The sequence below is a fragment of the Eriocheir sinensis genome, unplaced genomic scaffold (genome assembly GCF_024679095.1).
Source record: "Eriocheir sinensis breed Jianghai 21 unplaced genomic scaffold, ASM2467909v1 Scaffold1170, whole genome shotgun sequence".
Taxonomy (NCBI): Eukaryota; Metazoa; Arthropoda; class Malacostraca; order Decapoda; family Varunidae; genus Eriocheir; species Eriocheir sinensis.
The window spans coordinates 9,669-37,196 of record NW_026110486.1 but is presented as its reverse complement, the minus strand read 5'-3'; the positions used below and the strand labels follow the sequence as shown (position 1 = coordinate 37,196).

General features: G+C 46.7%; 1 protein-coding gene across 1 annotated transcript; it reads left to right on the top strand.

The window, feature by feature from the left end:
• Positions 1-25,666, top strand: LOC126989434 (G-protein coupled receptor dmsr-1-like). The gene is made up of 8 exons (XM_050848031.1): positions 1-2,498; positions 13,946-14,170; positions 15,891-16,174; positions 16,955-17,206; positions 18,324-18,626; positions 20,869-20,961; positions 23,292-23,410; positions 24,412-25,666. Exons 2-8 carry the CDS (start codon positions 14,002-14,004, stop codon positions 24,617-24,619), a joined length of 1,428 nt encoding a protein of 475 aa, XP_050703988.1. The 5' UTR covers positions 1-2,498; positions 13,946-14,001; the 3' UTR covers positions 24,620-25,666.
• Positions 25,667-27,528: the final 1,862 nt, after the last annotated feature.

Below are 27,528 nucleotides of genomic sequence, written 5' to 3'. Positions count from 1 at the left end.
AGTAGTGCGAGGAACATTATCAGCGCGAGGAACATTAATAGCATAAAGAACATTAGTAGTGCGAGGAACATTATCAGCGCGAGGAACATTAATAGCATAAAGAACATTAGTAGTGCGAGGAACATTATCAGTGCGAGGAACATTAATAGCATAAAGAACATTAGTAGTGTGAGGAACATTATCAAAGCGAGGAACATTACTAGCATAAAGAACATTAGTAGTGCAAGGAACATTATCAGTGCGAGGAACATTACTAGTACAAAGAACGTTAATAGTGCGAGGAACATTATCAGCGCCAGGAACATTATCAGTGCGAGGAACATTAATAGCATACAGAACATTAGTAGTGCGAGGAACATTATCAAAGCGAGGAACATTAATAACATAAAGAACATTAGTAGTGCGAGGAACATTATCAGCGCGAGGAACATTAATAGCATAAAGAACATTAGTAGTGCGAGGAACATTATCAAAACGAGGAACATTACTAGCATAAAAAAAACATTAGTAGTGTGAGGAACATTATCAGTGCGAGGTACATTAATAGCATAAAGAACATTAGTAGTGCGAGGAACATTATCAGGGCGAGGAACATTAGTAGTGCGAGGAACATTATCAGTGCGAGGAACACTTATAGTGCGAGGAACATTATCAGGGCGAGGAACATTATTAGTGTGAGGAACATTAGTAGTGCGAGGAACATTATCAGTGCGAAGAACATTAGTAGTGCGAGGAACATTAACAACGAGAGGAACGTTAGTAGTGTGAGGAACATTATCAACGCGAGAAACATAACTAGCACAAAGAACATTAGTAGTGCGAGGAACATTATCAGCGCGAGGAAAATAACTAGCACAAAGAACATTAGTAGTGCAAGGAACATTATCAGCGCGAGGAACATTATCAACGCGAGGAACATTATCAGCGCGAGCAACATTATCAGCGCGAGGAACATTATCAGTGCGAGGAACATTGAATTATCAGCGCGAGGAACATTACTAGCGCAAAGAACATTAGTAGTGAGTGGAACATTAGTAGTGCGAGGAACATTATTAGCGCGAGGAACATAACTAGCACAAAGAACATTAGTAGTGCGAGGAACATTATCAGTGAGAGGAACATAACTACCACAAAGAACATTAGTAGTGCGAGGAACATTATCAGTGCGAGGAACATTATTAGCGCGAGGAACATAACTAGCACAAAGAACATTAATAGTGCGAGCAACATTATCAGCGCGAGGAACATAACTAGCACAAAGAACATTAATAGTGCGAGCAACATTATCAGCGTGAGGAACATATCTAGAACAAAGAACATTATCAGTGCGAGGAACATTATCAGCGCGAGGAACATAACTAGCACAAAGAAAATTATCAGTGCGAGGAACATTATCAGCGCGAGGAACATAATTAGCACAAAGAACATTAATAGTGCGAGGAACATTATTAGCGCGAGGAACATAACTAGCACAAAGAACATTAATAGTGCGAGGAACATTATTAGCGCGAGGAACATAATTAGCACAAAGAATATTAATAGTGCGAGGAACATTATTAGCGCGAGGAACATAACTAGCACAAAGAACATTAATAGTGCGAGGAACATTATTAGCGCGAGGAACATAACTAGCACATAGAACATTAGTAGTGCGAGGAACATCATTAGCGCGAGGAACATAACTAGCACAAAGAACATTAGTAGTGCGAGGAACATTATCAGTGCGAGGAACATTATCAGCGCGAGGAACATTATCAACGCGAGGAACATTACTAGTGCGAGGAGCATTATCAGTGCGAGTTACATTATCAGCGCGAGGAACATTAGTAGTGCGAGGAACATTAGTAGTGCGAGGAACATTATCAGCGCGAGGAACATTATCAACGCGAGGAACATTATCAGTGCGAGGAACACTTATAGTGCGAGGAACATTATCAACGCGAGGAACATTATCAACGCGAGGAACATTATCAGTGCGAGGAACACTTATAGTGCGAGGAACATTATCAGTGTGAGGAACACTTATAGTGCGAGGAACATTATCAACGCGAGGAACATTACTAATGCGAGGAACATTATCAGCGCGAGGAACATTATCAACGCGAGGAACATTACTAGTGCGAGGAACATTATCAGTGCGAGGAACATTATCAGCTCGAGGAACATTAGTAGTGTGAGGAACATTATCAGCGCGAGGAACATTAGTAGTGCGAGGAACATTATCAGTGCGAGGAACATTATCAGCGCGAGCAACATTATCAGCGAGAGGAACATTATCAGTGCGGGGAACATTATCAGCGAGAGGAATATTATCAGTGCAAGGAACATTACTAGCGCAAAGAACATCAGTAGTGCGAGGAACATTATCAGCTTGAAGAACATAAGGAGCGCGAAGAACATCAGTAGCGCAAACAACATAAGTAGTGCGAAGAACAGTAACATTTTCAGTGCGAGGAACATCAAGGGCGAGTGGCAGTGGGTCGGCGGTGCTGCATACGGTGAGTAAATCCCGGGACCCACCTGAGACAGTCTTCCACAGGTGTGCGTCCCTCCCTTCCCTTCTAGCCTCACCTGACACCAAGATCTCTTAATTAAGCTTGAGATCTTGGCTGACGCGAGCGAGAGACAAGAGACTGGCGGTGTGCTGCATGGAAAAGAGTGCGGCTGGCGATGTTATGAGAAATGATATAAAGTTATGTCATCAGTGAATATTATGAACAAAATTGGACCCAAAACAGAACCCTGAGGAACACCCTTGTAATTGTTTAGTAATTCTTGACTTCAGTAGACGGTTTGTATTCTATTACTGTGGTTGCTTCTATATAGTTGTAACAGTTGTAATACCAAAAATTTCTTTTACTAAAAAGTACTTGATAGTTTAAAGAATCAAAAGTTTTCGACAGGTCAACAAGTGGCCCAGTAACAAACCATCTTTCATCAAGAAACTTACGAACGTCAGAGATAAACTGAAGAATTGCTATTCCAGCAGAACGATTAACTCTAAAGCCTTGTTGACAGTTAGATAACAGTTTACGATTTTCCAAATAATTCATGAGACAATGTGCTATAATATTTTTCTAGTATTTTACTAAATGCTCTTAAAATGGATATGGGTCGATGATTGTTAATGTCTGCGCTATTTCTGATTTGTAGTGTAACTTTGGCTTTTTTTTTTTAGGGAAAACTCCAGTTCTTATGGACAGGTTGAAAATATGTACTAAAGGATCTGATAATAAGGATGAGGAGTATTTAAGAGCCGAAGGAGATTATTGTCTACTGTGTGTGTGTGTGTGTGTGTGTGTGTGTGTGTGTGTGTGTGTGTGTGTGTGTGTGTGCGTGTGCGTGGAGAGAAAGGTAGATAGACAGAGATAACCAGATAGATATATAGAGAAATAGTGAAAACTACGGTAAAGGGAGAAGGAAAGGAAGGTATGGCAGGTGGAAAGTTCGAATGATAAAAGGCTAAAAGAATGATGATGATGATGATGATGATGATGAGGAGGAGGAGGAGGAGGAGGAGAGAGCGAAAGTGAAGCATACATCATTAAGCCAGGTTATACATGCTCCCTCGGCCTCTCTCAGCCAGGCAGGCAGTGGGGACGAAGGGGAAGCTCGCTCACACGCTCACTCGTATCATTAACAAACTTTGAAAGGCGATGCAAAAAGTATGAAGACTTTTGGCTGAGGTGTTGCGTATAACCCTGCCTGACACGAGGGGCGCGCACGAGCACACACACACACACACACACACACATACACACACAGCGGCAGATAGGTAGATAGATAGATAGGTAGACAGATATAGCTAAATAGACAGATAGATAGATAATGTGTGTGTAAACTATCTATCTATCTATCTATCTATCTATCTATCTCTATTTAAACGAAAAAAAATAATAATAGTAATGAGCCCCGCCAACGCCAGCCCAGCCACCCGCCATGAGCTCTGACCTTTCCCAGTCACAAGCAGCCTGGGGTGGGAGGGCCGTTTCTCGCTCCTGGACTGGCCGATACTCAACACTTAATATGGGAGGAGAAGGGCTTATTAAAAGTGTTGCACGTAAGGCGACGAGACTTTCCACAGGGACATCCTCATCTGACCTTGACTCTTGGGGGATACACCGGACAGAAGACATGAAAAGGAGGAGGATGAAGACTGGCCGATAGAAAAAAAGGAGAGGAGGAAGAGGATGAGGTGGATGATGATGATGATGATAAGAAGAAGAAGAAGAAGAAGACGAAGAAAATGAAGAAAAAGAAGAAGAAGAAGAAGAAGAAGAAGAAGGAGGAGGAGGAGGAGGAGGAGGAGGAAGGAAAGCCAATGTTCTTGTCACGAAGTTTGAACAATGTGAGGATCGCCGTAAACAGCTGATGACGGGTGATTGTCCTCCCTTGTGGGCAGTATGGACAATGAGGAGAGAGAGAAGAACAGAGGAGTGGAGAACCCAGCACGGTCCTTCAACGCCTCATAAACTCAATTTTTCCGCCTTTCAACCCGACACCATCTCCCAAACTCCTACCCCCTACTCTTCGATAACACTCACTGTCACCTTCTTCTACAATAAACATCCTCGGTCTATCCTTAACTTAAAATCTTAATAGGAAACCTAATATCTCCTCTCTTACTAAATCTGCTCCCTCGAGGTTATGCGTTCTGTATTGTTCCCATCAGTTCTTTTCACCCTCCCAGACGCTGTCCATATACAAGGGCCTTGTCCGCCCTCGTAAGGAATATGCATTTCATGTGTGAGGGGGCTCCACACACACAGCTCTCTTGGACAAAGGAAAGTCTAAGGCTCTTCGTCTCCTCCACTCCATTCCTCGTACTGACAGTCTTCTACAACTTAAATTCCGCCACAATGTTGCATTTTTCTATCTTCCATTGATACTGTCACGCTAACTGCTCCTCTGAACTTGGTAACTGCATGCCTCTCCCCCTCCCCCGGCCCAGATGCACTCGACTTTCTACTTTAGCTCATCCCTATACTGTCCAAATCCCTTATGCAAGAGTTAACCAGCATCTTCACTCTTTCATCCTTTTTACTGGTACACTCTGGAACAGCCTTCCTTCGTCTGTACTTCCCTCGGCCTACGACTTGACCTCCTTCAAGAGAGGAGAATCAAGTCACTTCGCCGCCCGAAATTGACCTCTCTTTTTGCCACTCATCTATACTTCCTTTCATAGAAGCAGTGCTTAGCGGGCTTTTTTGTTTTCATTTATTTTTGCCCTTGACCTGCTTCCTTTACTGTACAAAAATGCCTCATTAACTCCCCTCCCCTTCGTGACTGTCTTTAACGTCTTCTGTTCCACCACAGTGATGGTTCTCTTTCTATCTCTTCATGCCAATTGCTCATCTGTTCTTGTTTTTGTTCTGCCCTAGCTCATACCTACGCCGCACAGCTTTCTAATGCAAGAGTTTTAAAGTATTTTCATTCTTACATCCCTGATACAGATAATCTATTTAACAGCTTTCCTTCGTCTAAATTTCCTTCTTCTTACAGATCGTTAATGCAATAGTTAACTTTTTCTTTTGACAGATTCTGTATCATCCTTTTTCGTCAGTAAAATTCTTTCCTACGGCTCCCCAATAAAAGTTAACTTCTGTTGATCTGTTCTGTATCAACCAGTGTTATAGTGAAGACCAGGCATATCGAGAAAGAGATCATGACCAAGACCAGACCCTCCGAGACCAAGGCCAAGACCAGACCTTCCGAGAGCAAGACCAAAAACCAAGACCAGATCCCTTCCCTCCTACCTTCTTGTATAATACTCCTTCCTCCGGGTCCCTAATGCAAGAGTTATTCAGAATCTTAGTTCTTTCACCGCTTTCACTGGTGCACTCCTGCCTATTACGCAGACGCCTTCAAGAGGGGAGTAGGAAGGCACATCGATAACCAAAATTACTTTACTCTGGCATCAATATCTCTGTGAATTTTTTAAAATCCCGTCCTGCCTCCTCTGCCGTAGAAAGAAGGACCTCTGATGTGACGCCGCCGACTCCTGCGTGAAGGATGGACAGCGGAGTGGGGGTGGGGAGCGATGGGGGGGTAGAGAGAGAGAGAGAGAGAGAGAGAGAGAGATGGGTTAGGAGACTTACGTGGGAAAGACTGGGGGAGAAAGGGGCCCAGAAGTCTTTTTGTCAGGGTTAAGGGGCGACACTTCACCGCTGCACCGACGTAACTACTGCTGTTCCGACGCGGAAACAGACAACATCATGGCTGCCCTTGACAAGGTCTCCGCAGAGGCCTCTATGACCCTCTTCTTGTTTTTGCACACAGGAACAATGCCGTAGACTTATCCACCAGTACAAGACTAAATAAAAAATCTATAATTTCAGAAATTCTTCCAAGGATGTTGGCTGCAAATGCGTTCTGCAATAAGGCCTTCAGCCTCAGCGGCCGCTTAAAACTCTTTACAGGGAAGTCAACGTGGGATTCATTGACTCACAGGATCACCAAACCTAATGATGAAGGTTCTCATCCAACATGTCTCTCCTGAGAAATGTCGCATGTACAACAGTTTAGGCAGACTTCATTTAGAATATGCGGTACAGTTTGGTCATTCCACCACCACCACGCAAAGGACATTGCTAAATTAGATGTGCAGCGTCGGGCAAGAAAGATGATCTCCTCCAAGCATAACAAACCTTACGGCGAGAAGCTTTTATCCCTCAAGCTGTTCTCTCTGAGAAACGTCGCCTCCGAGGAAAACTGATCAAAATACTCAATAGTTTTACGAATGTGGACAAATCCAAATTGTTTTCGATCGATGACACGTTCCGAACGAAAAATAATGGCACAAAACTTGTGTAAACAAATATAATCAGACTGCACCAATTTTTTTTTCACCAACGTTGTAGTGCGAGAATGGAATAAGCTCCCATCATCTGTGGTCTAGTGCAGTACGATTAATTCATTTAAAAACAAGCACGACCGTCACTTCCTTCACCTTGATATTCACTGTTTAAATGCAGTCTTGGTGATATTAAATTTAATAGGATTCCACTTCAGTTTAAAGACAGACCACCTAGTCTGGACCAGAGAGTCTGTGTGGTCTGAATATCTTTGCAAATCTCTCTCTCTCTCTCTCTCTCTCTCTCTCTCTCTCTCTCTCTCTCTCTCTCTCTCTCTCTCTCTCTCTCTCTCTCTCTCTCCACATAAACTCGTTCCGCTGAACCTGACATAAAACAAACAAGTCATTTGACAAAATTCTTTTTTTTTTCCAGGAGCGTGTGTGCGGCAGCACGCGTGAGCAGCCTTACGTGGGACGCCTGCTGCGATGAAGAGTTTGCTCTCAACTTGCTGTCCTAAAATCTGGACCTTTTATTTTAAGCTGCCGTGACTGCTGCTGCTGCTGATGATGATGATGACAGATGATGGAGAAGTTTATTTAATCTGTCAGTCACCTTCACGCGCTCTGACTTCTGCTTCGTGTCTTGCTTTTCAACATTTATCTCCAACAATTTTATTTTTACGTTTTCATTTTATTTCACCGTTTAACTTTTAGGAAGCATGTGCGGCAACCTTCCACCCCAGCGAGACACGCGCCGCCGCTCTCAATAGGTCTTCCTTGTTTTACCGTGCGTGTACCGTGCATACGTGTGTGTGTGTGTGTGTGTGTGTGTGTGTGTGAATGAGAGAGAGAGAGAGAGAGAGAGAGAGAGAGAGAGAGAGAGAGAGAGAATCAAATATATCAGATTAAGTGCCGTGAATAATCTGGAAGCGAAAATTCCAACACGGGCGGGTCATGGAACGAAAATTCAAAGCCGCGGCTGACAGAACAGAAATATACATGTGCCGAGGTGGCGACGGGCTGGCAAGACTGATAACCACCATTTTTACGTACGTGTTTTTATTTTTTTATTCATTTTACGATACAAGAGACGAAAAATACTTCACAAAAACACGTTGATTGGATTTGACATTTATGTTTTCCCGTGTGTGTGTGTGTGTGTGTGTGTGTGTGTGTGTGTGTGTGTGTGTGTGTGTGTGTGTGTGTGTGTGTGTAATAATAATAATAATAATAATAATAATAATAATAATAATAATAATAATAATAATAATAATAATAATAATAATAATAGGTTTATTAATGTAAGGCAGCCGTTAGGCTGAAAATAAACAAATCAAAAATACAAGAAACTAATAGTAAATAGGCTACACTAGAGGGAGGGAGAGGGTGGGGGGTGGTTTGGGAGAGCTAAAAATAGAGACATAAGGGAGAGGGAGGGTGGTGTGAAGGGGGCACTTAGAGGGGTAGCGGCGAGGTGCTAATCTCCACCGCGGCCCTTTGGGTATGACTGTCACTGGGCATTGTTTATCATCCGCACCATCGCGGGCACTGCGCTACGTTTGTAACGGTCGGTTCGCGGCGCTCTGAAGGGGTTGAGTTTGTTGTGGTGTCTGGTGAAGCGGGTGTGAGGAGGCGCGTCGGATGGCAGGAGGTGAGATTCCGAATTTTCTGAGGGCGTCCTGGTGCTTGTCAGAGAGCCTCGGGAGACTCAGGGTGGCCAGGGCATTGTCGTAGGTGTGGTAGTCAGGGCCTAAAATGACCCTGAATGCCCTCTTTTGAACCCTCTCAAGCTGCTGTTGTTGGGTGAGGGTAAGGGACGATGACCACGCCGGGGAGGCATACATGAGCTTTGGCAATATGAATGATGAATAAATACTGCACAGCTCAGCAGCCGGTGCCCCCAGCGTTCTGAGTCTACGCAGCATGTACAGCTTGTAGGAGGCTGCTCTGACGGTGTTGATGTGGAGCTTCCAGTTGAGCTGGTAGTCCACAGTGATGCCTAGTAGTTTGGTGGACTGGACAACCTGGAGGTGGTGTGAGCCAATAGACAGCAGCGGAGGTGGCACATCTCTCTTGGACGTGCAAACGTGCATCACCATGGTCTTGGTGTGGTTGATAGTGGCACTGTTGTCAAGCGTCCATGCCTGAAGGTTGTCGAGCGACGCTTGAAGAGGTGCATAGTCAGGATCCCTGTTGTTGACAGGGACGCCCAAGGTGCTGTCGTCAACATATTTCCTGCGATGCGGTGTGTCCATGAGGGCGTTGTTAATGAGCACCAAGAAGCAAAGCGGACCCATTTTAGTGCCTTGCAGGACGCCACACGTCAGCTCAAGAGGAGGGGAGCCCTGGGGGCGAACTATTTGCTGGCGTGCGCTGAGGAAAGGAAATGTGTGTGTGTGTGTGTGTGTGTGTGTGTGTGTGTGTGTGTGTGTGTGTGTGTGTGTGTGTGTGTGTGTGTGTGTGTGTGTGTGTGTGTGTGTGTGTGTGTGTGTGTGTGTGTGTGTGTGTGTGTGTGTGTGTGTGTGTGTGTCTCTTTCGTGAAGCAAGATGAAAACCTTTCTCTACTGTAAAGGAATCAGGCAACGGATCAAACAAAACAACAGCTCGAGTCGTCGGCGGGAGGAAGTACAGTATATGTAAATTGGTCACGCTGAAAGGAATGAAGGAATGAAAATACTGGTTTTAAGCATACATCAGAAAGTGGGTCAGTTGCCATAACACTTCTCCTTTGTGTAGTATAGTCGCATTTCTCCGTCTTTTAACACAACGTTTCACCTCACCTCTCACTGAATCTAAACGGGCCATCGCGTCTCTCAAGCCCCCCACGAACCCTTCCCTAACAGCATAATTGTGTTCTAACTCTCTTAACAATTCCCGCAACCCTTTACCCACTTTCTCGTGTTTGTTTACCATCCTCGCTTCTCATTATCCGCTAAACCAACTATGCCGTGTTTACAGAGCTCTCCTCCCACGCTGCACCTGCTTTTTATCCCTCCTTTCTTCCTTCAGCTACCCGTTATCTCCTCCTCTCCCTCCCTCTCTATCAGCCTCTCGACCCTTGCTTGTTTTGCTCCTGGCTCTGAGCTCTTGCCACTTGACTTTAATATGGCTTTCTCTCACCTTTGAGTGACTTCCTGCAGCCTTTATTTTAGTGTAGAGGAGACAGTACACGGACCGGACAGACTAAAGCGATATAATAATGCCGGCAGAGACGCTGCGTCCAAAAAGGTGATGCAAGAGAAAATCTAAGTGGGTGAGGAAACAGCGGCGGAGAGGCATTTCATAACAAAGTATAGATAGATGTTGAGAGAGAGAGAGAGAGAGAGAGAGAGAGAGAGAGAGAGAGAGAGAGAGAGAGAGAGAGAGAGAGAGAGAGAGAGAGAGAGAGAGAGAGAGAGAGAGAGAGAGAGAGAGAGAGAGAGAGAGAGAGAGAGAGAGAGAGAGAGAGAGAGAGAGAGAGAATGGTCGAGCTTGTTTTTAAGTGTATTCATTGTACTGCACTGCACCACTGAAGGTGGGAGTTTATTCCAATCTTGCGCTTCAACGTTTGTGAAGAAAAATTTGGTGCCGCTTGCATTTATTTGTTGAAATTTAGGTTTTGTGATATTATTTCTGGTTCGGAATGTGTCATTGATCAAAAACAATTTGGTTTTGTCCACATTCGGAAAACCATTGAGTATTTTGAAATATCAAATTAGTTTTATTCGGAGGCAACGTTTCTTACGCGAGAACAGTTTATGGGCTGAGAGCCTTTCGTCGCAAGGTTTGTTGCGCAAGGAAGAGATCATCTTTGTTTCCCGACGGTGCACGCCTAGGGAGGAGGCAGAATAGTCGTGTTCCATTCCCTGTTCGGTTACTAGAATAAGCGAAGTGAGTTTTTAGCCACACATTTCAACCTAAAAGCTTAATCTCAGAATAATCCAGGGCATTAAGTGTCGTTTGAAAGCAAGGAAAGGAATCTGTATACATCCGCACAAACTCATGGCCACAAATCCGCTCTCCATCCACACACACAATTACAGATACACATAAAATCTACGTTCCTGTTATATCTATTTTCATTACCTTCTTCACCTTGCTCTCATTACACCCCTTCATGGCCCCCTCTCCTTTTCTCTATCCCTCTCATCTGTGCTCTTCAAACAGCTGTTAATCCACATCCCGATCCTCATCCTCAACAAACGATTCTCTGAAAAAATAAATAGGTAAGAAGGGATGTTTTTTTTTTTTTTTCCCCTCGCGCGGGATTTGTTTTCCTCTGAGCAACACGCGGCAAGATATAAACCAGTAATAGCAATAAAAGGACGGTATATTTAGCCGCATTCTCTGACACGCATTCCCCTGAGGCATTTTGATGAGACGGCGAGGACCGGACGCACAATGGAGGCGACGAACCCAAGGCGAAGTGAAAATATAACCCACTAATGAAGGTGATGCAGAATAAGGAGGCGTGTGTGTGTGTGTGTGTGTGTGTGTGTGTGTGTGTGTGTGTGTGTGTGTGTGTGTGTGTGTGTGTGTGTGTGTGTGTGTGTGTGTGTGTGTGTGTGTGTGTGTGTGTGTGTGTGTGTGTGTGTGTGTGTGTGTGTGTGTGTGTGTGTGTGTGTGTGTGTGTGTGTGTGTGTGTGTGTGTGTGTGTGTGTGTGTGTGTGTGTGTTACAACTTTCGCCTCGGTTTATCTAATCGTTTGTTTTCATCTTCAACTGAGAATCTGAGGCATATTTTACTTTATTTCTTTCTTTGGTACAAAGTGTGCCAATTACCTTTGTTAACAGAGAGAGAGAGAGAGAGTGAGAGAGAGAGAGAGAGAGAGAGAGAGAGAGAGAGAGAGAGAGAGAGGGGAGGGAGAGGAAGCAGTGGCAGTAATTTTTTTTCTCTCTCTCTCTCTCTCTCTCTCTCTCTCTCTCTCTCTCTCTCTCTCTCTCGTTATTACCGTGTTTGCTGATGGGTAAACAACCTCTCAAGTGCAATATGTGACTATATATGACACACACACACACACACACAACACACACACACACACACACACACACACACACACGCACACATTTTGATCTCCACAGTACAGTGGTTAGCGCGCTCGCCTCACAACCATGAGGACCTGGGTTCGATTCCCGGGCGGAGTGGAGACGGGTGGGCAGTCTCATTAGTCCGATCCCCCTGTCCACCCAGCAGAGAACGGGTACAGGGTGTCCTTCGGGGATTGCGTCCCGCATCCCTGGGTGTGAGGGTGTGAGGTTTACCATATCCAGAGATCTGTCAAGCTCCAAGTTTAGGCTGGTGATCGCGTCTATAGAGTGGCCAGACCATGGTAAAGAATAGTGAATTACACACACACACACACACACACACACACACACACACACACACACACACACGGGGAGGCAGTGGCTGAGTGGAAAGCGTGACGGCGCCGCGTCCTGGTTCGCGTCCAGCCCGGTGCCACAAGTTGGGATTTTTCAGTCACCGCCGAGTGGCCTAAGACTACCCACATGCTGTCCAGGAGACCACCTATCAACCCGAACTCTAAATTCACTTTCTAAAAGAAAGGATCAATGATGAGCTCCGGGGGGCAGAATGAGCCAAGCAAGATGGCGCCACTATAAACACTTATCTGCGCCACGACGGACTGGGATCGACCATCAGGTGCCACTAAGAAAGCCTACCGCCGCCATGGTTGGAAACGTAAGCACACACACACACACACACACACACACACTACTCTACGCGTCTACGATTTAAAGAGTTAACTATTGCATATATTCTATTTTTGGCTGTTCCTACTACTACTACTACTACTACTACTATTACTACTACTACTACTACTACTACTACTATTACTACTACTACTATAGTATTTCTACGAAAATCTGGCGGAGGGGAGGTGGCGGCTGGGGGGTCAGCCAAGGTCAGCACCGCTCCGCGCCTTGCCACACACTCTCAACACCTCCCTCTTCCTCTCATATGTCAACTATTTACTACCTTTAAATGAATTTAATTAAATAATTGAATAATCGAATAAGGCCATATAGTGTTAAGATTGTTTCGTTTTTAGGATAATAACAAATATTTTGTGTAAATGCCAGGACATCTGACAACGTTGGAATACAACTGTGTCAAGTGTCCTGGTATTTACACAAAATATTTGTTATTATCCTAAAAACGAAACAATCTTAACACTCTATGACCTTATTGGATTATCCAGTTATTTAATTAAATTCATTTAAAAGTTGTAAATAGCTGACACATGAGAGGAAGCGAGTAGTATTGAGAGTGTGTGGCAGTTGCGGGTTTTAGCTGACCCCACAACCGCCACCCCCCCGCCCCCCAGATTCTCCTGGCACGACTATACTACTACTACTACAACTACTGCTATTACTACTACTACTACTACAAGTACTACTGCTACTACTACTACTACTACTGCTACTACTACTACTGATTTACTATTTTTCTCGGGGATTAAATATGTTTTTCATTCTTGGAGAGAGGTTGACATACATGAGGTCCACACGTGAATGGACAGTCGTTATCGGAGGCCTGAGAACGCCCAGTTAAAGTTGAAAGTCGAGACTCTTGTAAATTCAGGGTACATGGGATGAATAGAGGGAACAAAAACAAACGGTGGTATCACGGCGGTCAAGACAGAGGGTCGCCGATGCTCGATGCAAAACTAATAGTTAATCCATAATCTTCTTAAAGCCCTAATCCCGAGTAGTCTGAGTTCAATAGGAGTGGCTGCAGATAACAAGCTGGGCTGTTGACAACAAGGAAAGCTCTTTGGATTGCTCGAGCGAGAGAGAGGATCCGTGATAGCCATTCGTAACAATACATCGCCATTTAAGTATATGTATTGTTTTCCTGACATGATAGAGTAGACTGACGCCCATCATAACAAGCTCTCCTTCCCTTGGCCATTCCCTTGAGTACTCCACGAGCTCTCTTTGTATCAGTGAAGGGTTTTCTGCTCCAGCTCTAATTTACAAATTCATCAGCTTATCTTCTCACGCTTCACAGCTTTTCTAAAGCTTGTTGAGGCGGCCAGAACGCTGTTTTGACCACAACATCGAAGATAATATAATAGAGGACACGTAATAGCTTTTAAGCCCTCCCTGCTCTTAACCTAATTAGTGTTTTTTTTTCCACTTTTTGAAGGTTGCTGAGGGCCTTCATACCTCAAGAACGTGTCTACGAACACAAAAAAGGCGACAATGGAAAACAACGCGACGGACATGCTGCTGCTGCTGCAGAGGGCGATGGAGATGATGGGCAAGGACGCGGACCCGGAGGCGCTGAAGAGGTTCCTTAACAGTACGGACCACATGGACGCCCTGCCCGACACCTACTACCAGCCAGAGGCGCAACAGTTCTGCCGCTTCGGTGACTGGCAACTATACGACACGTTTTCCTGTTTGCGGCCTTTTTCTGTCTGGGCTCTATTTCTGTCTGGGGTCCTTTTCTGTCTGAAGTTTTTTTTTCTGTTTGGGGTCTTTTTCAGTCTGGGGTCTTTTCTGTCTGAAGTTTTTTTCTGTTTGGGGTCTTTTTCTGTCTGGGGTCTTTTTCTGTCTGGGGTCTTTTCTGTCTGGGGTCCTTTTCTGTCTGAAGTTTTTTTTCTGTTTGGGGTCTTTTTTTTGTCTGGGGTCTTTTCTGTCTGGGGTCCTTTTCTGTCTGAAGTTTTTTTTTTCTGTCTGGGGTCTTTTTCTGTCTGGAGTTTTTTCTTTCTGTCTAGGGACTTTTTCTGTATGGAGGCTTTTCCTGTCTCTGGACATTTTCTGTCAGGGGTCTTTTTCTGTCTGTGGTAATTTTCTGTCTGGTGACTTTTTCTGTCTGAATTTTTTTTTATGTCTAGGGACTTTTTTTCTGTTTGGAGGCTTTTTCTGCCTCTGGACATTTTCTGTCTGGGGTCTTTTTCTGTCTGGAGTTTTTTTTTTTCTGTCTAGGGACTCTTTCTGTCATGAGGCTTTTTCTGTCTCTGGACATTTTCTGTCTGGAGGCTTTTTCTGTCTCTGGACATTTTCTGTCTGGAGGCTTTTTCTGTCTCTGGACATTTTCTGTCTGGAGGCTTTTTCTGTCTCTGGACATTTTCTGTCTGGAGGCTTTTTCTGTCTCTGGACATTTTCTGTCTGGAGGCTTTTTCTGTCTCTGGACATTTTCTGTCTGGAGGCTTTTTCTGTCTCTGGACATTTTCTGTGTGGAGGCTTTTTCTGTCTCTGGACATTTTTTGTCTGGAGGCTTTTTCTGTCTGTGGACTTTTTCTGTCTGGAGGCTTTTTACTGAGTGGACTTTTTCTGTCTGGGGTCTTTTTCTGTCTGGGGTCTTTTTCTGTCTGGGGTCTTTTTCGGTCTGTGAACTTTTTCTGTCTGGAGGCTTTTTACTGAGTGGACTTTTTCTGTCTGGGGTCTTTTTCTGTCTGGGGTCTTTTTCGGTCTGTGAACTTTTTCTGTCTGGAGGCTTTTTTCTGAGTGGACATTTTCTGTCTGGGGGCTTTTCCTGTATCTGGACATTTTCTGTCTGTGGACTTTTTCTGTCTGGAGGCATTTTTCTGAGTGAACCTTTTCTGTCTGGGGGCTTTTATTGTTTGCCGTCCTTTCTTTCTGCCTTTTTGTAGTATGTGTTTGCAATATTTTTCTCCGTTTGCGGGCTTTTTCTGTTTATGGGCTTGGCTTTTTTTGTTGGCAGGCTTTTTCCGTTTCCGGTCTATTTCTGTTTGCGGTTTTTTTTTCTGTCTGTCGTCTTTTTCTGTTTGCGGGCTTTTTATGTTTGCGATATTTTTCTGTTTGCGGGCTTTCTATGTTTGCGATATTTTTCTGTTTGCGGGCTTTTCATGTTTGCGATATGTTTCTGTTTGCGGGCTTTTCTGTTTGCGATATTTTTCTGTTTGCGGGCTTTTTCTGTTTGAGATATTTTTCTGTTTGCGGGCTCTTTATGTTTGTGATATTCTTCTGTTTTCGGGCTTTTTCTGTTTTCGTTTTTTTCTGTTTATAGGCTTTTTCTATTCGGGGGCTTTTCTTGTTGGTAATCTTTTCCTGTTTGCGATATTTTCCCTTTCGAGGGCTCTTCCTGTCAGTCTAACCCTTCACCCCCCCCACCCCTCCCGCAGAGTTCAAGGAGGCGTACAAGTGGTGGCACTACCGGCTGACCCTGAGCGTGGCAGCGACGGGCGTGCTCACCAACCTGTTCAACTTAGCCACCCTCACGCGGCCCTACATGGCCACGCCCACCAACCTGCTGCTGCTGGGCCTTGCCGTGGCGGACCTGCTGGTGGTGACGGAGTACATCCCTTACGCCGCCTCCACGCTGCTGGGCGGCGAGCAGCTCGTCGAGGCGCGTGAACACGCCTTCTACATCATCACCCACGCACACCTCTCCCAGGTCTGCCACACGGTGAGTGACACACGCATACATACACACACACACACACACACACACACACACACACTCGCCAGGCCATCACATACGTTTAGGCACACCGCGCACGAGCAATTTTCTGCTGCTGGCCGTGGAGTTATTTTCACGCCCACATATGAAACACACTTGTTTTTATGGCAACCCGCTCACAGAGCGCTAAAAATACCCCGCGGCAAACAAACCATTGGTGGGTCTATTTTCTCGACGACAATATCGCGCTGGCGTCTGCTGGCGTGCGACAGAAACAGTTGATTTGATTGCGGTCCGTACCCCAGCAGCTTTTTGTTCACGCCCAGTTGCTCATTGACTCGCCGTGGAGCGGGTATTCCTGACGCGGCTGTGGCCGTGACGGATGACCTGTTGCAGTGTCACCTTCCATTTAGGAAGCAGAACAGTGCCCGGCCTTTCTTTCACCTGCAAAAAAAAAAATATACTAAATTATGAAAAAGTAGGCTCAGTGAAGCTTGTGACGACTGGTTACTTGATCTTGTGCCATGGCTTATTGCCAGCAAGGAATTAATTGTTCTTGCGCGGGTGTACCAGGAGCAGTTTTTTTCAACATTGTGAAAATAATGATGTGGCCATCAGCAGAAACTCCCTCACGCATTGGGGCCTTTGCTTCCAGCAAGGCTTCGACCTAAGCATTGAAGCCTCTCTCCCTCACGTCACTAACGAAATCTACACCTGCTGAGGCTTAACTGACAGCAAACACAGCACACACATACCCGCCATTGTCCTAACGCTCACGTGTCGCAGATCGCCATTTGGCTGACGGTGAGCCTGGCGGTGTGGCGCTGGGTGGTAGTGTGTCGGCCCCACGCTGCCGTCACGCTGTGCACCACGCCGCGCGCCCGCCGTCTACTGCTGGCCGTCTACCTCGCCTGTCCCCTCGTCACCATCCCAACATTCTTCCTCTACACCGTCGAGGAGATCACAGTTGCCGACGCCGACGAGGACTCCTCAAATGCCTACATCGTTAATTTATCCTCCAATAAGCTTCTGAAGGAGGTGTGTGTGTGTGTGTGTGTGTGTGTGTGTGTGTGTGTGTGTGTGTGTGTGTGTGTGTGTGTGTGTGTGTGTGTGTGTTTGAGCGTGTCGGTGTGATGTGTGTTATGATGGGCATGGGGGTGTGGCAGGGTGTTGGTGTGTGTTATGATGGGCATGGGAGTGTGGCAGTGTGTTGGTGTGTGTTATGATGGGCATGGGAGTGTGGCAGGGTGTTGGTGTGTGTTATGATGGGGATGGGAGTGTGGCAGGGTGTTGGTGTGTGTTATGATGGGCATGGGAGTGTGGCAGGGTGTTGGTGTGTGTTATGATGGGCATGGGAGTGTGGCAGGGTGTTGGTGTGTGTTATGATGGGCATGGGAGTGTGGCAGGGTGTTGGTGTGTGTTATGAAGAAGAGAGTGTGACATCGTGTAGGGGCTGTTTTAAGGTTGATGGAGGCAGCCGTCCTCTAAACACTCAGGCCGGGATGGATTGAAGCATCTTCATGAGTTTGAAGCACAAAAATATTTAAGCAATGTAAGGTTGTTAATGGCCAATTTTATATTTTTTTTTGGTGCTGCCTATAGTGGCGGTAGGCTCTCTTGAGCGGCCTCTTGGACGGCCACTACCCGTTAGTAGCGCAGGCGAGTTTTATTTATAGTAGCCCTCGTGATGTATGACTTTTGCTTGACCAATGTTGCCCCCCCGGTGCTTCTTCTGAACGAAGTTGCTGAAGTTAGTGTTGATTGAAGATCTGGACAGCAAGTGGGTAATTTTCCGCCACTCGGCGATGGTTGAAAACTATCAGCGTGCATCCGTGGGATTGGAACCTAGGTCCTTCGGCTCACCACGCCCGCACGCTGACCACTCGGCCACCACCTCCCCGTAAGTTGTCCTATATTTACGTAGGCTTATTTTCAATGAGCACCGGGTGGCAACATGGGACAAGCAAGTTGTGTCATGGCACTCCACTATTGAAAAAAATCACCTGCGACCACCGACCACTAGCGCCCATTATTAAAAAGTATCCAAATTTAAGTTGACACCGGTTTGTAACTAGCATTATTTGTCTAATTGGCGACGATAATATATATCCTCAACACTAGGTGAGGATCTTCTGAGTGAGTTTTTATGTTCCAGATCACGTTACTGGTGCACAGCGTGGTGGTGAAACTGGTGCCGTGCCTACTCATCACGCTGCTCATCCCCGCCATCGTCCGCGGAATGTGGTTGGCCAAGCGGAGGCGGCAACGACTCCTACGCCGCGGTCACGGTCGCACCCCCACCGCCGTCACCGTGGCCGCCGCCGCCGCCGCCGTCCCCGCCACCTGCCCCAACGCTCTCCTGACAGGTGTGATGAAGCCAGCGGAGCAGAGCAATGTTAGGCTGCCCAACGGAACCACTACCACCGCCGGCGCCGTCGCCAAGCCAGCCAATGACACGGTCAGTTACTACACGGTCCTAGCTCATGCCTGTGCTGTCTCTTGGTTGTCTCTCTGTGATGAGGTACACGCATGACATGACCAGTCCAAGTCTACGTCTTTATCTTAATCGCCAATAGAGTATCTTTAACCTGTCTGTTCCTCACCTCCCGATGGTCGCTTCCTGTCTCCGTGTTACCCCAAGCATCCATCCATTTTAGTGCTCTTCTTAGCCATGCCACTCGTCCCTTTTACATCACAAAGCAAATACTCGACTGTTTGGTGAAGGGAATAAAGGCGGCACGTCATTACTGGGGCACATATTTGAATTCCATTACTGCATCCACATAACCACGTCCATCACCCTCTCGGCCACACGTGTCAACAGAAAACAGCGAATTAATTTACTGCAGTACAATAAATGCAATTATCAACTAAACTCCACCACCACCACTACCGCCACCCACCACCACTACTACCACAGTTATCACCACTGTCACCCCCCACCGCGAGCACATAAACACCACCACCACAGCAAGAACAACAACTGCTCTCTCTCTCTCTCTCTCTCTCTCTCTCTCTCTCTCTCTCTCTCTCTCTCTCTCTCTCTCTCTCTCTCTCTCAGAATAAAGATGTAATACTTCCATTCTACTATAGTTTAGTCAGACCCCACTTGGAATATGCGGTACAGTTTTGGTCTCCCCACCATGCAAAGGACATTGCTAAATTAGAAGGTGTTCAGCGTCGGGCAACAAAAATGATCCCTTCCTTGCGCAACAAATCCTACGAAGAAAGGCTATCCACCCTTAACATGTTCTCTCTTGAGAAAGGTCGCCTCCGAGGAAAACTGATCGAATGTTTTGAAATACTTAATGGTTTCACGAATGTAGACAGATCAACATTGTTTATGATCGATAACACTTTGCGTACGAGGAACAATGGCGTAAAACTCAAATGTAGACAAGTAAATTCATACTGCACCAAATTTTTCTTCACCAACGTTGTAGTGCGAGAATGGAATAAGCTCCCACCGTCAGTGGTCCAGTGTAACACGATTGACTCCTTTAAAAACAAGCTCGACCGTCACTTCCTTCAACTTAATATTAACTAGAGTTGAAATGCAACGTTTTGGAGCCATCTGATTAATGTAGAATCACTTAGGTTTAAGGACAGACCACCTAGTCTGGACCATGGGGTCTTGGTGGTCTGATTTTCTATGTAAGTCTATGTAAATCTCTCTCTCTCTCTCTCTCTCTCTCTCTCTCTCTCTCTCTCTCTCTCTCTCTCTCTCTCTCTCTCTCTCTCTCTCTCTCTCTCTCTCTCTCTCTCTCTCTCTCTCTCTCTCTCTCTCTCTCTCTCTCTCTCTGAGTTGAGGCTAGAGGCAGGCAGGGCGCGGCGCTCCCAAGAGGCCACTGGTTGGTGTAAACAGGCTGAAAATGTTACATCTTCGTCATAAATTTTACGGTCCAAGAGAGTGGCTTTGAGGGCGTCTAAATCTAACCCATCAGCACCAAAGGATACATAAATAATTCTCGTATGGCAACTGGTGTTTGTTTTAAAGAGTTGCAAACAAACATGAAGATATTTGGTATATACGGAATGGTTGTAGTCTTGGTAGAACTCTAACAAACTGAAGGAGGTGTGTCATTCCGGCGTCTATTAAGTCACTGTGTTGACCTGTGACACTGATCCAAAGTCAATGTGACCTGTGACACTGATCCAAAGTCAATGTGACCTGTGACACTGATCCAAAGTCAATGTGACGTGTGACACTGATCCAAAGTCAATGTTTTTACGCGCATGGGCCAGGCAAGAGTCGCACATCACGGCAACCATTATTAATAAAATTTGCCTCCATCACTAACGGGCTGGGGTTGTCCGAGAGACCCCCCAGGTATGGCTACCGGCCCTATAGGCAGCACCTTAAAATAAAAAAAAGTGAAGCTCAGTACCGCTGCTCCCTCATCTCCCCCAGCTGCGTCACCTGTCTTTCCATTCATCTTTTTAGCATCGAGACTGTGTAAATGGAGCATGAGTGTTACAATTCTGTCATTAGTATGTAGTTTTCTTTCGTGCCCAAGAAAATGTCTCTTCCACTTCCTATGTTCAAGGCGCCTCCCGAGCTGTGTTTGTCTTTGCAGTTTGAACTCTAGGATCGAGACGTTGTTGATGAAGTATAAGTGTTAGAACTTTGTCATTATCTTGTTTTTATTTGGTGGCGCCCAGTAAGTGATATCTGCTATTTCCCGTGTTTATCTTTGCAGTTACAGCACCATCGTCGAGACGCCCTGGCGAGCTTCTACATGAGAGCGACGAAGCTTGTGTTCTCCTCCTCGTCCCCTTCACAACGAGAGACGGTGATTTGTAGCTTCAGTCATAAACAGTTTGGATTCGCCACGTACTCAACCCTCCTTTTCACTTCCTTGTCGCTTCAGCTTGGCTTCCTTAACACTCGCAACTTACATTAAAGAGCTTAAAAGGAAAGATCAAAGCTTGGTTTCCGACCTCGCTGCTTATTCTCACTTGCCTGGAGCACTATCAGCCTTTTTTTATACTATACAAGAAGCAGTTGAAGGGGAAAAGAAACAAACAAAAAAAAGCCCGCTCTACACTTTTTCTGAAATAAAAATAAAGTTAAAGCCCCAAAAGAGATGGTCAATATCGGATGGTGAAGTGTCTTGCTGCTCCCCTCTTGAAAGGCTGCTCAAAGTCCTGCAGCTAAAATGAGATTGCGTCAAATGCACCTGTAATAATATTTATCATAGGCTAACACGAAGCCTTCACGCCTGCAGCTCACATCAATACATCAGTGAGGGTAATTTCTGCTTTCTTCATGGATTCCCTGCTACTTCCTACGTGACTCTCCTCTGTACCGCGACACAGGTAAGGTGAATTTGGGTGCATACGCTACGGCTGTGCGTGGCTGCGGTGCTCATCTCCGTCGCATTGGTCCTTGAGCCTGTGGTGGGAAGAATCCATCACCCCGGGAATAAAGGTTAAAAAATCAAATATTGTAGAGGCGCTTTACTGTGACTTCACACACAGCCGTCGTTCCAGTGTTTTTTCTCTTACCTCTCACTACCTACACCAGGCTTCCCGCTGGACCCATGGTTAACTTTTATGGCAGCGCTTTAGCAAGGCTTCACCCACAGTCAGTCATCAGGCACTTTATTTGTTTCGTCTCTTTGACTGTTTAACTTTCTATCAGCCGTCCCTCGTCAGTACTTCCTCTTTCCTACGACTTGAACTAGTTTTCTCTTTCATGAGTCGGTTATCAAGACACTTCTCTGACTAAAATATATGCATCTTAGTAATCTTGTCTTAATTTTTTTTTCTTTTTGGCGTTGCCTATAGCGCCGGTAGGCTCTCTCGAGGGGCCTCTTGAACGACCCCAGACCGTTCGTGGCGCAGGCGAATTTCATTTATATTGTCTGCCGTGATGAATGACTCTTGCTTGCCCCATGCTGCCCCCGGTGCTGCACCTGAAGTTAGGGCTGACTGAACATCTGGGCAGCATGTGGGTAACCTTCCGCCACTCGTCGATGGTTGAAAATTGTCAGCGTGCATCAGTGGGACTCGAACCTAGGTCCTCGGACTCACCACGCCCGCACGCTGACCGCTCGTCCACCTCCGCATGTAGTGGGTTATATTCTACCTTTACATCATTTTGCTCTCTCTCTCTCTCTCTCTCTCTCTCTCTCTCTCTCTCTCTCTCTCTCTCTCTCTCTCTCTCTCTCTCTCTCTCTCTCTCTCTCTCTCTCTCTCTCTCTCTCTCTCTCTCTCTGCCTCGTCCTTTCCGTACTTGCTAGTCGCTTCCTTTGGTTTCCTGGGGACCGCATGTCAATCGCTATAATAGAAAATAAAAAAAAACACAGACTGATCGCTGTTTCTCCGCGGTCCGCAAGTCCGCTGTAACATTTGCCAGCGTTACCACTGAATGTTCATCTTGTTTGTGCGTTCCCTCGTCGCTCTCCGCCCATCGCCGCCCCGCGTACTGACACTCCCCAAGGCCCCGACCTCTTCCCCTCCCCCCCCCCCACACAAGCGTAGTCGCTCGTGTGCTGGCTAACTTTATCTGTGTGTGTGTGTGTGTGTGTGTGTGTGTGTGTGTGTGTGTGTGTGTGTAAGAAGTCCTAAACATGAAAATATCCTCCTTCTCCTCCTCCTCTTCTTCCTTCTCCTCTTCCACATCTCCTTCATCTCATTTCTTCCTCCGTCTCCTGCTCCTCCTCCTCCATTCTCTTTTTTTTCCATCTCCTCCTCCTCTCATTATATTTTTTTCCCTTGCTCTCTCTCTCTCTCTCTCTCTCTCTCTCTCTCTCTCTCTCTCTCTCTCTCTCTCTCTCTCTCTCTCTCTCTCTCTCTCTCTCTCTCTCTCTCTCTCTCTCTCTCTCTCTCTCTCTCTCTCTCTCTCTCTCTCAAATCATAATATAAAGTATAAGAATAATGTATACTCAGATGATTAACGAGCAACAGTGACGTCAGAAAATGAAGTCAATAACGCACTGTAATCATTGTGGAAGATTACTTAGTTGTTACTACTACTACTATCACTACTACTACTATTACGGAAAGTGAGGTGGTGGTAGGGTTTGTGTTGACAGGGACGGGATGGGAGGGGCGGCAAGATCGGTGTAAGGATGCAGAGGGAGTGTCAGGATGCTAAGGTGACTTCATGCCTTTGCAGGGGGCCACGGAGCGCAGCACGAGCATGTTACTGCTAATGATGCTGCTCTTCCTGCTGGCCGAGGCTCCCAATGGCCTGCTGACCGGCATGGCGCTCTTCTACGGGCACAAGTTTTTCATGTGAGTTACCCCTCCAAGGCGTCTCTCTCTCTCTCTCTCTCTCTCTCTCTCTCTCTCTCTCTCTCTCTCTCTCTCTCTCTCTCTCTCTCTCTCTCTCTCTCTCTCTCTCTCTCTCTCTCTCTCTCTTTTCTTTCCCTTTTTCTCTTTTTCACCTATTTTTTTTTCTTCTCCTTCCTCCTCCTTTTCCTCCACTTGTTCTACTACTACTGCTACAACTGCCACTACTACTACTACTACTACTACTACTACTACTACTACTACTACTACTACAACTTCTTCCACAACTACTAATATTGGGACCACTACTACCTTACTGTTGGTACCACTTTAATAACTTAAATATTAAACGAGAGTGATATCCAACATTGCTACAAGAGTCAAAGTTGTCACACACACACACACACACACACACACACACACACACACACACACACACACACACACACACACACACACACACACACACACACACACACACACACAGCACAGGTCGTCCCTTTCCCGGGGCCGCACACACAAAGTAATTAATTTCAGGTGAATTTGAACCTTGAACTCAGGGGCGACGGGTAAGGTGAGTGGCCGTACCTTCCTTTTTGTTGTGTTACTCCTGCACCACCACCACCACCACCACCCATGCTCTGTACTGTGTCGCGTTGGACCAGCATCATCATCACCACCACCGATACCACCACCACTACCGCCTCCATCGTCACCACCACCTCCACCAGAACACGTGCCAACGCCTTTCTTCCCTGGTCTTCACTTTCTGTAATAATAAAGTTGCTTGTGACGGTACGCTGCACGACACAGACAATTAAGGGACGCTATGATTGACCTGACTAATATCTCTCTCTCTCTCTCTCTCTCTCTCTCTCTCTCTCTCTCTCTCTCTCTCTCTCTCTCTCTCTCTCTCTCTCTCTCTCTCTCTCTCTCTCTCTCTCTCTCTCTCTCTCTCTCTCTCTCTCTCTCTCTCTCTCTCTCTCTCTCTCTCACACACACAGTGACTGCTACATCCAGCTCGGGGACTTGATGGACCTCCTCGCGCTCACCAACAGCTCCATCAACTTCTTCCTGTACTGCGTCATGTGCAAACAGTTCCGTGACACCTTCGTCGGCCTCTTCTGTTCTTGCTGCTCTCGCCGCCGCCCCGCCAAGAAGCCGCTCCAAACGGAGACGAGCCTCCCGCCCTCCAAGACCAGCATGATATGAGTGTCTCCCCTCCCGGCTTGTGGCGCCTTGAGTTAGAATGACGCGCAACACAGTGGGAGAGATGCAGCGACAGTATAGCCCCTGCCAGGGACAACAGGGCTTCATGGTGGTAAGGGGAGGTGCAGGTTGTCGGGGGGCAGGGCTCTAGTGGGTTTATGTTGCGTAGCCATGGCTCGGGGCTCCACAAGTAGGCGGAGTCCTGTCGTTGCCGCAGCAGCCTGGGTGTTAACCTTTCAACAGGTAGGGTGCGAGGGGTCCCAGAAAATGATGTTCATGCCGTTACATTACAACCCAAGCGCGGGACCCCTTGCCCGCGGTACCTATTAGGCCTAACAGTGATGCGTCTAAGCGGCGTAAATTAGGCTGACTGTTAAATGGGATTAGAAGGGTTCAGCGCAGGATTATGCTGTGCAAGGGTCACGGTTCAAAAGGGGACGAATGTATAATTAACTGTAGTAATCGTTATTGTACCAGCGCGGCGCCCATGAAGCCCCGGGCAGCAGCCCTGAAGCCTTGACCTACATCCTGTCCTTGCGGCAGCACGGCCGGACAGGGCGACTGCGTAACTCCCGGGGGACTGTGTGTGCCGCCATGGAGGCGAGGCACGTGTAGCTTGTTTGTCCCGCACGGCGAGGCGGGATTCCGCGAACACCAGACACCCGACGCTAGGTGATTGCTCTCGTGTTCTGCGGGACACACGGCACACTGGAACCCACGCGACAACGGTACTTAAATGTATGTAATTCACCACGGCCTGACCACGCGATGGACTCACGATCGCCAGCCAAGAACCTCCCCGAACGAACGAGCTCACAAGTGACGGAGCTCTGGGTACTTCTGTGTGGTGTGATGTGTGTGTGTGTGTGTGTGTGTGTGTGTGTGTGTGTGTGTGTGTGTGTGTACTGTGGAGGACATGGGTGTACATTCTCCACTGGCATGAGTTATTCTCGCAAGCTGTTTAGTTCAGTAAGTAGTTGTTGCCCTCGTCCCGTCACTCCTGTTGGAAATGATAATCAGTCTCCAAATAAAGGTAAAAGAGAAGCTTAAGGTTTGCTTGTGTTCATTTCCCCATCCCCATATCTCTCTCTCTCTCTCTCTCTCTCTCTCTCTCTCTCTCTCTCTCTCTCTCTCTCTCTCTCTCTCTCTCTCTCTCTCTCTCTCTCTCTCTTTCTATCAGTCTATTTATCTATCTTCCTATCTCTTTATTTCTGAATGGTAAAAATTCTCGCACATAAATGATGGCGGCGTCGAGTGGCAGGCGAGGGGGTGATGGTAGTCCGCCGCGACGCCTCGACGGCCTGTTTACCCTTGTGGTGTACACAGCGGCGGAGGCTGTTTACAGGGCAGGCGTCTGGTTTGCGGGCATCACCACCCTCGCCTCCACACCTTCTGCGGCTCGCGACACCCTGAAGACGGGAGGGACGGCCCGACACAGCCTCACACCCGCCCATGTCCCCAGTCCATGCTGCTGCTCTTTTACACAGTCCCTTGCTACACCTATCTCTGTCCTACACTTTCCATCACCCCATCCCTGGATACACATAGTCCTCGCACCCCGCCCATGTCCCTACCCAAGCCGATTTCCCCTTACACTTGCCACTTTACGCTTACTCCCTTAACACAGTTACTGGCCATACCTTTCTTTATCTTCCTCCACTTCCAGCCCCAACACCCTTGCTTTGATACACCCAGCCCTCGCACCCAGCTCCATCCTAGCCCTATAAACTGGTTCCTTACTGGTCCATCCTAGTCCCTTAACACAGTCCCTGGCTACACCTTTCTTTATCTTCCTCCACTTCCAGCCCCAACACCCTTGCTTTGATACACCCAGTCCTCGCACCCAGCTCCATCCTAGCCCTATAAACTGGTCCCTTGACACAGCCCCTCTTTCCTTGACCTCCCCCCTTCCTTCCCTCCCTTCCTTCAACACACTTTCCACTTCCCATAATCGCTCACTTACTGACCTTCATCTTCTCCCCCACTAAGATCGTTCCCTTCCTCCGTCCTTCCTCTCTCACCTTCATCCCTTCTTCTTCCGATCTCAGTCCTTCCCTCCCTTATATACACAATCTCCACTTACCTTCTTCACTCCCTCACCAAATTCGTCTTTTACACTACTAAGCTCACTCCCTTCCTCCCTTTTACACACTTGCCACTTACCTATTTTCCTCCCTCCCTCACCTCCGTCCTCTCCATCATTGATCCCACTCCCTCCCTCCCTCCCTCCCTGCCTTCCTACCTACCACACGCACTTCCAGGCCCGGGTGATCAGGAGCACCATTCTTACACACTCCAGGAATACATGTGTCTCTGCTCGCTTCCTCTAGCCTCGTAATTCAGATTGCGTGAAAAAAAAAAAAAAAAATGGGTTCATGTAATCACTGGCAATATATTCTCTCTCTCTCTCTCTCTCTCTCTCTCTCTCTCTCTCTCTCTCTCTCTCTCTCTCTCTCTCTCTCTCTCTCTCTCTCTCTCTCTCTCTCTCTCTCTCTCTCCGGAGTAAACTTAGTTGTTGGGTTCGTTATCAAGATATTCTCGAGTATGTTACGGACGTTAGATTTTTCATTGCTTGTTCCTCCTCCTCCTCCTCCTCCTCCTCCTCAACTTCTTACTCATTATCTTTTTCTGTCCATCCAATTTCACACATAACTCACAGTGAATAAGTGAAGAAGGATCAAGAGAGGCGACAAGAAGGCAAAGCATGAATAAACTGAACGGCCTCACTACTGCGATTCCTCCTTCCTACGACTTACACGCATGCACAACGGGGTATCAACACACCTATCAGACTAAAGCCGGTATTTTCAGAAGTTTTGGGCTCTCACAACTGTTTCCAAAGGTCACAAAGGAGATTAGTCGGAGTCTCATAATGGTTTTTTTCACGCTCACGGTACAGAAGCCTTTTCAAA